This window comes from Carica papaya, chromosome 2 (assembly GCF_054855325.1).
Source record: "Carica papaya isolate Zhongbai chromosome 2, ASM5485532v1, whole genome shotgun sequence".
Lineage (NCBI taxonomy): Eukaryota > Viridiplantae > Streptophyta > Magnoliopsida > Brassicales > Caricaceae > Carica > Carica papaya.
This window is the reverse complement of record NC_142310.1, coordinates 4,597,105-4,608,519: the sequence shown is the minus strand read 5'-3', so window position 1 is coordinate 4,608,519 and position 11,415 is coordinate 4,597,105. Positions and strand designations below refer to the sequence as shown.

Here is an 11,415-nt window from a genome sequence, read left to right as displayed (position 1 = left end):
CCCGAACCATTTACAAACCCTTAAGCGATTATAGTGCCAAGTTCCGGTCTATAAACTCCACCCGCTCTTTATATATAAAGGGCCACTTAAAACTAGGGTTTTAAGTTTCCTCCCGAGTAGGCGTCTGTAACTAGAGGAAGAAGAAGATCTTCAGCCACCAAAGCGGAAATGGTGAAGGGACGCCAAGGAGAGCGAGTCAGGTCTGTTGATCTGAATGTTTTCTCTCTTTATTGATTAAGAAACGTAGACATTCTCATTTTGAATATCGGTTTCGGTTACTTAAATCTTTTTTTTTTTTGTTTTCTTGATGTTTGCAGACTCTACGTCAGAGGAACCATCCTCGGGTACAAGAGGTAAGGGGCATGTGTTACCACCGTCTTATTTTCTAATTTTCTTCAGTTTCGTGTGTATATGTTTCTGATGAGTTTCTAGTGTGTGCTTGGTTCCTGAGAAAATACTTTGGTTGTTGGTTAGAGCAAACTGTTTTAATTACTTGTCTTATTGGAAGTTTTTAATTTGACGTTCCTGGTGTGTTTGTTTGGAATGTGGGGGCTATTGTCATTTTCTCCTTTTAGTTTAGTATTTCATTTTTCATTGGTTTTAGCTTCTGGTTTTGTGGGTTTGGGGGGCTAGTGCCGCGCGCTTCTCGTCTTGTGCATGATTAGAAAATGTAATGGAGGAGAGAGATTATCATTCTTTTACTGATCTCGTGGTTGGCCCCTGATTTTGCCTCATCATATATTAGCTGAGCGGATTTTTGGCTGCCCATTTGTCCATGGTAGGGAATTAGTGAGGTTCAGGAAAATGCCGGCTTTATTTTAGATGAGGACAGACGCCAATAGAGCTAGAGGCTCTTGGCTAAGTATTCGAGGTTAGGTTCGTCTTTAATAGAAGAATCGGTCATTAACATTTTCTTTAGTTGACCAATTACAGACTGAAATTGTTATAGCATGTAAATAACCTTCTGAGCCGATTCTTTAATGAAATTGTGGGCGTTCTATCTTTTTTAAAAGTTATCTGATATGGTAACATTTCATAGCTGGACAAGCAAGGGAATTTAAAGATTTATTTTCAAGAGCACTCTGATTTGTATTTTTTATCTGTTGAGTTCTAATAATGAAATGTTACAGAACACTAGTCATCTCAGCTAACCCTGTTTTTCTTTCAGTAAAATTTGGTTTTTTTGGCCTTAAATTTGAATGTGAACTTCTAATTGGTTATTAGGTCAAAGTCAAATCAGTACCCCAACACTTCACTTATCCAGATTGAGGGAGTCAATTCCAAGGAGGAGGTTGCTTGGTATGCGGGGAAGCGCATGGCTTACATCTACAAGGCTAAGGTGAAGAAGAATGGAACACATTACCGCTGCATTTGGGGCAAGGTCGCAAGGCCTCATGGTAACAGCGGGGTTGTTCGTGCCAAGTTCAAATCAAACTTGCCTCCTAAATCAATGGTATAACGATTTATCTCATGTTATGTCTCTTGTGAAATAGAGATCCGGTGCCTTGTTTTTTGTATTAATCAAGTTTTTGGTTCTTTTTTCAGGGAGATAGAGTAAGGGTATTCATGTACCCAAGCAACATATGAGGTGTGCTTTACTATCTTTCAAAGATTTTGTATTTTTTTCTTGAGCCGTTAGTTAAAGATTTTTTCATACCAACGCTTGAATTATGTTCTGGTCATTGAATCTTACACAACGACTGTGATAAGAATTGGTTTAAGTTTTCTGTTTAAATTTGTCCTTGCATTCACCCTTATCATGTAATTCTGGCAACATTATAGCAGTACTGGAGTGTTCAGGGATCCATCTCTATGATTTTGCGCATATAAATGGACTATGGATTAAGTAAAAGATGGTGCGAATGGATTTAGGGCTAACAATTCATTATTGGAATTTCATATTTGCTAAGGATGATATTCACCATTAGATGGCAACTAGTTTTTCTAATAATTGGTTTTTTTTTTTTTTTTAAGGATGGTTATAAGAATAACGAGCTTCTGTTCATGTTTTTAGGATAGTTTTGTAATAATTGTTCTTTTGTGATGAAAATTCTGTCAGATCTACTTCTTGTTTTGTGTTTCTCAACTTAACTAAATTAATCTGAAGCTTTTGTATCTGTTTTGTTCTTGTAGGTACTAAAGTAGATGCTGTACTTCAGAAGGGATCTGCAGTCTTACTTGTTTCTATAAACTTAGTTTTTAAATATTGTGTGCTTTGGCCGAGTCATTTTTTTGCTTGTTTAGGATATTGGTCGACTCTTATCAACTAATTTGATTAAAAGCATTTTCATGCCTGCTTGGTTCTTTCTTTTGAGTACTCTGGAAATTCATCTTTTATTGCATTATTCATTGTTTTTCCCTCTTTGCCTGCTGAGAAATTTTCAACGTATTTCCTCTTTGAAAAGTAGATTAATTTTATGCCATGTTTCTCTAAAATTTATATTATATTTAAGAGGATAATTTTGTAATTAAGGAAGAAGTCTGATTACATATTTAAATAAATTATTTAAAAAATAAATAAAATAATGAAATACTTGTGTCTGCCATCGATTATGAAATTATTATTTTAAATTGATAAGAAACAGATTATAGGTAAATATAAAACTGGAATTACAATTATATGTAAATATAAATTCATCAATTGTAATAAATTTGATATAATTCAGTTTTTATTATTAATTTTACAATGACATACTACATATACACTTAAAGATTTTATATAAATATAACTTCTATTATTCTTTTATAATTTATATATTTTTTAAGTCAAATTAAAAGTGTCGAAGTAAATAAAACTTGTAATTAAGATTTAACATTTGTGTTACAGATGACTTGAAATACTTGAGAGTTCGTAAGTAATTGGGCTTTGCTTTTAAGATGAAAAATAATTATTCATATTGGTATTCGGTATAAAATTATACTTATACCACTGACGAGAAAAAAGAATATATATATATATATATATATATATTTACACATATGAATAATTTCAATTAAAATTAGGAAAATCACGTCGGAAAAGTTTTAATTTTACTATTATTAATTGTTTTAATTATAAGTGGCTACTTAAAATTTTCAATAAATTTAAAGGGAAAAAAATTTCTAGTAGTATTAGAAACCAAAAGCAATGCGATTCCGATTACAATTCCAAGACGTAATCCAACTGCACTTCTTATTCTTACACAAATTTCTAGTAGTCTTAGAAATTCAACTGCACTCACCTCCTTCACTCTATATAAACCTCATCAACCTCCACCATCAATCACACCTTCAAATCAAATCCCATTAGCAGTTAAAGAATTTTCGACAAGAGATTTCAATCATGAAGGGAGCACTTGCATTGTTTTTTCTCATCCTCGCAATTTTCTCACAGGCCCAGATCACAGTTGTCAATGCGGTTGAAATACGACTCCCATGGCTTCCTTTTGTAGGCGCTGTTCCACCGGCTCAGAGAGGAGCAACAACGCCACCTTCTCCTCCGACTCACAGATCAACACAACCACCCTCTTCTGGTGTAGTGGTGGATCCCACCCAACCTATTAACTGTTTGCTGTCTTTCGGTGCGGAGAGCGTTTGCTACTTTCAGATCGCTTCGTCTTTCTTCACACGTCAAATTTCAATTGGACCGGATTGCTGCAGGGCTATTGCTCAGACTGATCAGACTTGCAGAGACACTATCTTCGCTCAATTCAATAATCCGTTGTTCGCTGTTTCTATCTTGGAGCATTGCCATGCATAATCTTTGATCGTGCAATTAGTCGATATTAGTAGTTTCAATAATTAAGTAGAAAAATTATGCAGCAACTAGTTATTTTAATTCTTTTTTTCAACTTTGTCTAAGTGAATCGGAAATCTACCGATTTAAGACTGTTTGTTTTAGATTTTTGGTTGGGTACAATAATTTCCTACATAAATAATATTTCTTTTTACGGTTGATTTCGATTCAAGTTATTTATCATCGGATTCTTTTCCCGATTGACTGGGTATCAAGTTCCATAATATATATGTAAATATATATATATATATATATATATTAATAAAGAGAGAGAGAGAGAGAGAGAGAGAGAGTGAGTGAGTGACACTCACAGTCTTCTCCTCCTCCTTTTCTTGGCAAACCGAGCAACTAGGCACCAATCTCCTTCTTCTTATCCCTCCTTTCCTCCGCCACCTCCTTAGTTTTCCACACAGAAGCACCCGCAACAAAACTATCCTCACCATCTTCATCGTCTTCTACTCTAGCACTGTTGTCAAACCCTAACCCGAAAGCCATCCGTAAACCAGCCCTACCACCATGATCAAAGAACATATCAACTTTACTACTTAGTATCATCATTATTACTCGGGATTGTAATGTATACATTTTTGTCAAAAGCTCTGAACTTTCGGTATGCATGCTGTGAATGGCGAGAATATTTGAATTGGGTGTTCAGCGGAGTGGGGAAGAGAATCGCCATCGCTGATGGTTACGGACGGAGCACGGTGGCGATGATGGGCCTGAAACCCAACACTGTAATTATGGCTTTATATGGCCTTTCTTTATCCACAACACTAACGGTTCCGATGTAAAAATTTTTTAACAAAAAAAAAAAAATCAAATCAAATCAAATCACTTGGAATCTTGCTTGTTCGCGGAAGTCAGCCCAGCCCGTATGAATTGCAAAGTCAACCTTTGAATTTATTCATTTGAAGGTCATGGGGTGCCATTACTACGAAACTCTCAATATTCCTTTGGAGTCTGAAGTAATTTTCTCATTAATATATATTTTGGAAACCCATGTATGTTAAACTAAGAAAAGTCCAAACCATAAAACATGTAAATTACAATTCAGTGTCAACATGATTTATTACTTTTTTTTTTTTTTTTTTTCCTTTAGTACAATCCTTCATGACATTTAATTAATTACTATTTTGGTTGAAAGGCATTTCTATTGTTATATTCAATTATTATAATATTTAAAATAAGATTAGAGACTATTCAAATAGAACAAATATAATATCTCTTCAACGAGCATTACCCATAAAAAAAAATATATGCACATATATAATGTATTTGTGTAATGTCAAAATTAGGTACAGATTCTGGTAAAGGCATCCTTTATTTGACTCTGCTTATCACTCTCTCTGGTCCATACTACGGAACAAAAACAAAACTCAAATATACACACACACATATATATATATATATATATATATTAGTTGTTGTTTTTTTTTTTTGGTAATGAAAGTGGGAATTAGATTTTAATTTAACGGTTTTGTGAAATGTGAACGTTGAAGAAGTAGGCAATAAAAAGGTATTATAAATTTGCTTTTAAGTGCGTCATTCAATTAGGTAATACATACTCCACTTCCATGTGCATTTTCCTCTAGCCATTCACCTTTTATTAAATTAGGCTTCTAATTCTATTATTTTTAGATAATTAGTTAAATTGTCGTACGATATTAATTACACTTTGAAATAATAAGAAAACTTAATTTTAAAATATTAAAAATTAAAGTTTTAATTTATATGGTTTTAAAAAAATTATAATTATAAAAAAAAAAAAACTGAAATATGAACAATAACATATTTTCTAATCTTCTAAACGTGTTTGGAGTATTTGTCTACGACCGCATCAAATGTCAGATTTTTAAAACCCAAATTCTAACAACGTTGTTTTAATTATTAATTTCAATCTCTCTTAATTCCCACATAATTGTTTTATTCTTGAAATAATTTATTAATAAATAAATATTAATTCATAAGTTATATCAAAAATTTGATGTTTATACAATAACGTCACGATGAATTTTAATTATTGCTTTTATCATAGAATTTAAGATAAGTAAAGTTTTACTTATTTTATTTTAGTTTTTATTGTAATTCAAGTTATGTCAATTTTTTGATAATTCAAATTATATGATTTAATTTTTTTTGTCATCTTATACGAAATTATTAAAATTAAAGAAAAAATATAAAAATTAATAAACATGAAAATTAAAAACTAATAGTGGGTACACTAAATTACCACGTTGAAAACCTACAAAAATTAAATTAGAAAAAAAAAAAAAAAAAGTTCAAAATCATAAATAGGGATGTAATAATTTATTATAAACTTTAAGTATAATTGAGTGTAACAATTATTTTATTAAGAAACTTATACTTACGTTTGGAATTATTTGAAGATATTCCAATTCAACGTCTTGGAATGGATTAAAAAATATTATACTAAATTAAAAGATATTCAATTAATTTCCACTTAGTTATTGTAACGAGTTTCAACAGTAATGAAATAAGAAGTTACTAATAAGAAATTCAAAACAATAATTAATACATAAAAAAATATATCGTTAAAGAAATTAAAAATAAAAGAAGCGTACAAATAACGATTTTTTTTTTTTTTAACATAAAGGACAAAACATAATTAAAAAATTACTTTAAAAATATAATTGTATTAGAAATTAACAAATATTCAAACAAATAACTATTAAAAGTATATTATAATTTTTTTTTTAAGTTTGTGAGAATTAATTTTACTTACAAATTTTAAATTACAGAGAAGATAAATATATGATTCCGTAATTTTCTTTTAAATTTATTGTGTAATTAGATAAAATATCATAATTAAATTAATTTTAGAAATTTAATAATTAAATTATAATTAGAAAAATGATTTAATATTAGATATAAAATAATGAATTAAAATAATAATATAACATATAAATAATCCAAAGAAAAGAAAAACAAAAAACGCGTTTATCATCGTCGTCGGCTGATCTCCCTCCCTGCTTCTCTCCCTCCTTTTTTCTCTTGTACATTCTGCGGACTCTCACATTTACTAATCGGTCTTCTTCAAGGAAGCTCCTTCTTCAACTCTCTCTGAAATCCTCCTTTTTTTTCTCTGTTTTTTTTTCCTTGCAGAAAACTCTTGCCTTTTGTAGACATCACTATCTCACAGATCCATGGAAGAACGCCGACACGAAATCTCTCTGCAAAATTCATCTGCACAGCCCAGATCCACCTCGTTTTAGTACAATTCCATCGCAGGCAATCCCTTTGTTCTGCTGTCTGTCAAAAAACCCGACCCCGTTGAGCCAACCAATAGCCATTACCCAATACCCAGAAATCCGCGAATATGAAGGGGGCAACAAACAGCAGATTCTTCACGATCGGGCTGGTAACTTCATGGTACTCCTCGAACATTGGTGTTCTGTTGCTGAACAAGTACTTGCTTAGCAACTATGGGTTCAAGTACCCGATCTTCCTCACCATGTGTCACATGACGGCTTGTTCTCTGCTAAGCTACATCGCCATAGCATGGATGAAGATGGTCCCCATGCAAACGATTCGATCCCGGGTACAGTTCTTTAAGATCTCTGCTCTCAGTTTGGTGTTCTGCGTGTCGGTGGTGTTCGGCAACATCTCTCTCCGCTTCTTGCCGGTGTCCTTCAACCAGGCGATCGGGGCTACGACGCCTTTTTTCACTGCGGTCTTCGCCTACTTGATGACATTGAAGAGAGAGGCGTGGTTGACTTACCTCACCCTTGTTCCTGTCGTCACCGGAGTTATTATCGCCAGTGGGGTAAGTGGGCTTCATTTTCTCGCATTTTATTGCTCTGGGGTTTTAAGATTCTAATTTTTGCTTCATAATTTTGGGGTTTTGATTTGATTCTGGAGTTGGGTCTTCTTTTAATTGTTCCAATTGAGTATGTTGGAGCTTTGAACTGATAATTTGAAAGGAAAATTGTTCGTGAAAATTAGAGCAATAGGAAAATAATTAAGAGTTATGAGAAATGAGTTATGAAATCTAAACCATTGATTTAATTTGATCTATTTGGAAAATGTATGTATTCAAATGTATACTATATATGCATGCATACCATTGTTTAAGGAGCTGCAACTGGTTCAAATACTGGGTTCAGATTCTTTCGTTGGGGTCTACTTTCGATTTGACTGTTTGCTTAGTCTGTTTAGCTGGTGAAGCTGCTGTAAATGTCACAGGCTTCCAAATCCACCTTAGAAATTTCATTTTAGTACAAGATTGACTATTAATTCAGCAGTAAATTTCAAAAGAAAAGTTCATTTTTAGCTTTGTAGATAAGAAACTCATATTATTTGATTAATTATCAACTAATCCCCTTGTTGCAAATGGAGTTTTCTGTTATTGAGGGAAAGAACCAGGTCAATTGAGTTGTTAGCTGTTTCACTTTCAGTTTTGCTTTAGATTTGTGGAGGTTTCACAAATTCTTGAAGGCATCTTAAATTGATTTAAGAACCTAGAGATATACTTTTTGTTTTTAATTCAAATCATGTCTAACCATCATTTCATTGACTGCAAACCGTTTATCAGTTGTTGGGTTGAGTATTGTTTTTCTTTTATTGTGGCCATAGGGTGAACCAAGCTTCCATCTATTTGGATTCATAATGTGCATTGCAGCTACGGCTGCAAGAGCACTTAAATCAGTTTTGCAAGGGATTTTGCTTTCATCCGAAGGGTAAGTAATGATTATTCTAGTTGATGGCTCAAGGTACTTCTTTGTTGTTTGGATAATTATGAGGTGAAAAAAAATTATGAGGTGAGAAAAGGAGTATTAAAGAGCTTGTAATTTACTTTTTTAGGGAGAAGCTGAATTCCATGAACCTCCTCCTTTACATGGCTCCGATCGCTGTTGTATTTCTACTCCCTGCGACACTTATTATGGAAGAAAATGTCGTTGGTATTGCACTTGCTCTTGCAAGAGATGATGTCAAGATCATCTGGTATCTATTATTCAACTCAGCGCTTGCATATTTTGTAAATTTGACCAACTTCTTGGTCACCAAACACACAAGTGCTCTGACTCTTCAGGTATTGATTTTTTCTTCATATAGGTTGCTGTATGTATGTCATTTATGCATGTTGTACTTTCCATCAAATGCTTTGTATGGTATGGGTTATAGATAAGTAAAATAAAAGTTCTCATCCCAGGAATGGAAGGCACAAAACATATCCTGTTTTATGAAAAAAATATATCGGCATTAAGAATTCAATGTGTCTGCACTATTATTAAAATTTAGGGAATAAATGAATCTCTTTGATGTATGTTGAAATTGAAATTCCCAGAATTTAGAAAAAGCAACTACTTATTGTATTTGACTGCATCCTTCTTTTTCCTTCTCAAAAAAAGGTTTTGGTTGTATCCATTTATTCTTGGATACACTTATTTAATCCACTATCTCGGTTATCAGTATCTAAGTAATTGTTGCATTAGTTGAGCCATTGATTCATATAAAACCAGTAGTTACAACCTGTAAATTAAGTAATTTTTTTCAATATCCGAAATTCCTTTCTAACTAATGCAATTAAGTGTAAGGGAATTTATGCTCTTAGGGCTTAGGTTATTCTTTGGTGGATATTATGGTACTGGGATTATTAGAAGGCAAGGTCTTTCTGGTGCCTGTCTTATATATGTTTCCAAGATTGGTGAAATATTAGGTTTTATTATTTCTGTTCGTATTTTTGGTTGTTTGAGATCCGCTGAGAAATTATTTTGCTGTTGGTCATATTATTTTGAAAATTCTTGCTTTACCCAAGAGTTTCTCAAAAGAATATATTGAATTCTCGTCTATGATATCTCGATAGGATTCAAGTCTGTGATGAGATGGTTCTTCCAGAATCTTATGAGATCAAGATCTTGTCCAGTCATTTAACCCTTAATTATTTCTTTTACCTCAAATGTATGGCTAGTATTTGACTTTATTGATGCTTTAAATTTTCAACTGTATTCGTGAAGTTTAATTAGACGGATATGCTACTCCTGCGAGGGTGTGTTCATGGCAGTAAAGAAGGGCAATATTTGTAGGACCATATGGCGATAGTGTAGAGCTTGCAACAGTGTGGTCTATTAAATTTTCTTTGTAGAGCTTGCAACAGTGTGGTCTATTAAATTTTCTTTTATGGTGCACTGTTGTACTCTTCCGGTTTTTATATGAATTAAACTGCCTGGAAAGTTAGTTTTTTAGTCTACTGTTTGGAAGGGAACCATATGATAGAAGTTATGTGAACAGAATTGCGAGTCTTTCCATTTTTTTCATTATCTTATGGTAATTTTCCTTAGCGCGCATAAATAAATATAAATGTCAATTAAGCTGAATTCCATGGACATAAAAATAATGGTTGGAGGGTTTTATGCCAATTAGTTCTAGACTTCTAGTTGGAGAGTTTTATGATGTGAGGTCAAGTAGAACAACTGGCTCCCAGCCAAGAGGATGAAATTTATTGAAGAGATTTCTTTTTTGTCCTCTTCCTCCATGACAATTTCCAATCTTACTATAAGAGCTGGACAAAAGGATGTGCCGTGCGGTATGTCTTTGCTTATTGTCTTGGAGGCCTGATGCTGCCAGAGTCTGTGTTTCTGGCATTCATTTTTTTTTTGTTTTGAGATAAATGTGTTTCTGGCATTCATGGCTTCTATTTGTTGTCACTTTCCCTTTTTTCCTTATTTCCTTAAGTGTTTAACGGGTTTGAGGATATTATTCAAGAATTCTCTAAAATTTCAAGAGATTATTGGTGTCTTTACTCTGTCCAGGTACTAGGAAATGCAAAAGGGGCCGTGGCAGTGGTGGTCTCAATTCTAATATTTAGAAATCCTGTCTCTGTTACTGGAATGCTCGGGTACACTCTCACAGTCATTGGAGTTATCCTTTACAGTGAAGCCAAGAAACGAAGCAAATGAAAGAAGTCAGATTGGGGAACCATTAAGTTGAGTCTTGGTATACTTTCTCCTCGTCACAGGGATGGCAGCAACCGAGGGGCAAGCTTGGACCATGTGGTAGCAGAGGTGGTTTGGATTTTGCCCTTTTGGTTCTATTTTTTTCCCTGGAAGCTTTGGAAACTGGTTTCCAATTTGTATCAGCAACAAGTGCAGGATTAGTCAAGAAATAGAAAAGAAAACTCCAATAAGTGACTGATTTATCTCTATTACTCCCAGCTTGGGATTGCAGAGAATATCATTTTTATCCTTTTTTTCTTTTAATTCTTTCAGGAAAAGCCTGTAGAATTTGTCTCTACACACTCACTCTGTTGTTACCATTTGTCATATTGATAAATTAATGAAAAAGACCCATAAATTTGCAATCTTGTATTCTTCCATCTTAGCTTTAATGGAATTAAGCCCAACTTTGATAACACAAGTTTATGAGGAACCCATTTATGCAAATAAGAATCTTTGGATTCTCTGTGTATTGGAAGGAAAACAAGAGGAACCGATTTATGCAAATTTGATTTCCAATTATCAGATGATTATTAGAAGATACCATTATTCATTTCTTATTTAATTTATAGATGTATACTTTTAATTTTCATACTAGTTGTAATGTGCATGATTAGAACATAAATTTTTTTGTTTAAAAATTATCATTTTTTTTTTTTGTTTGAATTCTTGAAGGTAGAAATTCAA

At 33.0% G+C, this 11,415-nt stretch overlaps 2 protein-coding genes across 2 annotated transcripts; both read left to right on the top strand.

Moving 5' to 3' along the window:
• The first annotated feature begins 43 nt into the window (after positions 1 to 43).
• LOC110819162 (large ribosomal subunit protein eL33w-like) lies at positions 44 to 2,304 on the top strand. The gene is made up of 5 exons (XM_022048249.2): positions 44 to 200; positions 318 to 353; positions 1,225 to 1,453; positions 1,546 to 1,588; positions 2,134 to 2,304. Exons 1-4 carry the CDS (start codon positions 169 to 171, stop codon positions 1,585 to 1,587), a joined length of 339 nt encoding a protein of 112 aa, XP_021903941.1. The 5' UTR covers positions 44 to 168; the 3' UTR covers position 1,588; positions 2,134 to 2,304.
• Positions 2,305 to 6,717: 4,413 nt separating this feature from the next.
• On the top strand, positions 6,718 to 11,093 carry LOC110819161 (putative sugar phosphate/phosphate translocator At3g11320). The gene is made up of 4 exons (XM_022048248.2): positions 6,718 to 7,559; positions 8,369 to 8,472; positions 8,597 to 8,825; positions 10,546 to 11,093. The coding sequence occupies exons 1-4, from the start codon at positions 7,113 to 7,115 to the stop codon at positions 10,690 to 10,692; spliced, it is 927 nt and encodes a 308-aa protein (XP_021903940.1). The 5' UTR covers positions 6,718 to 7,112; the 3' UTR covers positions 10,693 to 11,093.
• The last annotated feature ends 322 nt before the right edge of the window (positions 11,094 to 11,415 follow it).

Coding starts and splice junctions, on each gene's coding strand:
- LOC110819162 (XM_022048249.2), top strand. CDS start 169: ATGGTGAAGGGACGCCAAGGAGAGCGAGTCAG. Junction 201..317: donor CGCCAAGGAGAGCGAGTCAG/GTCTGTTGATCT, acceptor TGATGTTTGCAG/ACTCTACGTCAGAGGAACCA. Junction 354..1,224: donor ACCATCCTCGGGTACAAGAG/GTAAGGGGCATG, acceptor ATTGGTTATTAG/GTCAAAGTCAAATCAGTACC.
- LOC110819161 (XM_022048248.2), top strand. CDS start 7,113: ATGAAGGGGGCAACAAACAGCAGATTCTTCACGATCGGGCTGGTAACT. Junction 8,473..8,596: donor ATTTTGCTTTCATCCGAAGG/GTAAGTAATGAT, acceptor TTACTTTTTTAG/GGAGAAGCTGAATTCCATGA. Junction 8,826..10,545: donor CAAGTGCTCTGACTCTTCAG/GTATTGATTTTT, acceptor TACTCTGTCCAG/GTACTAGGAAATGCAAAAGG.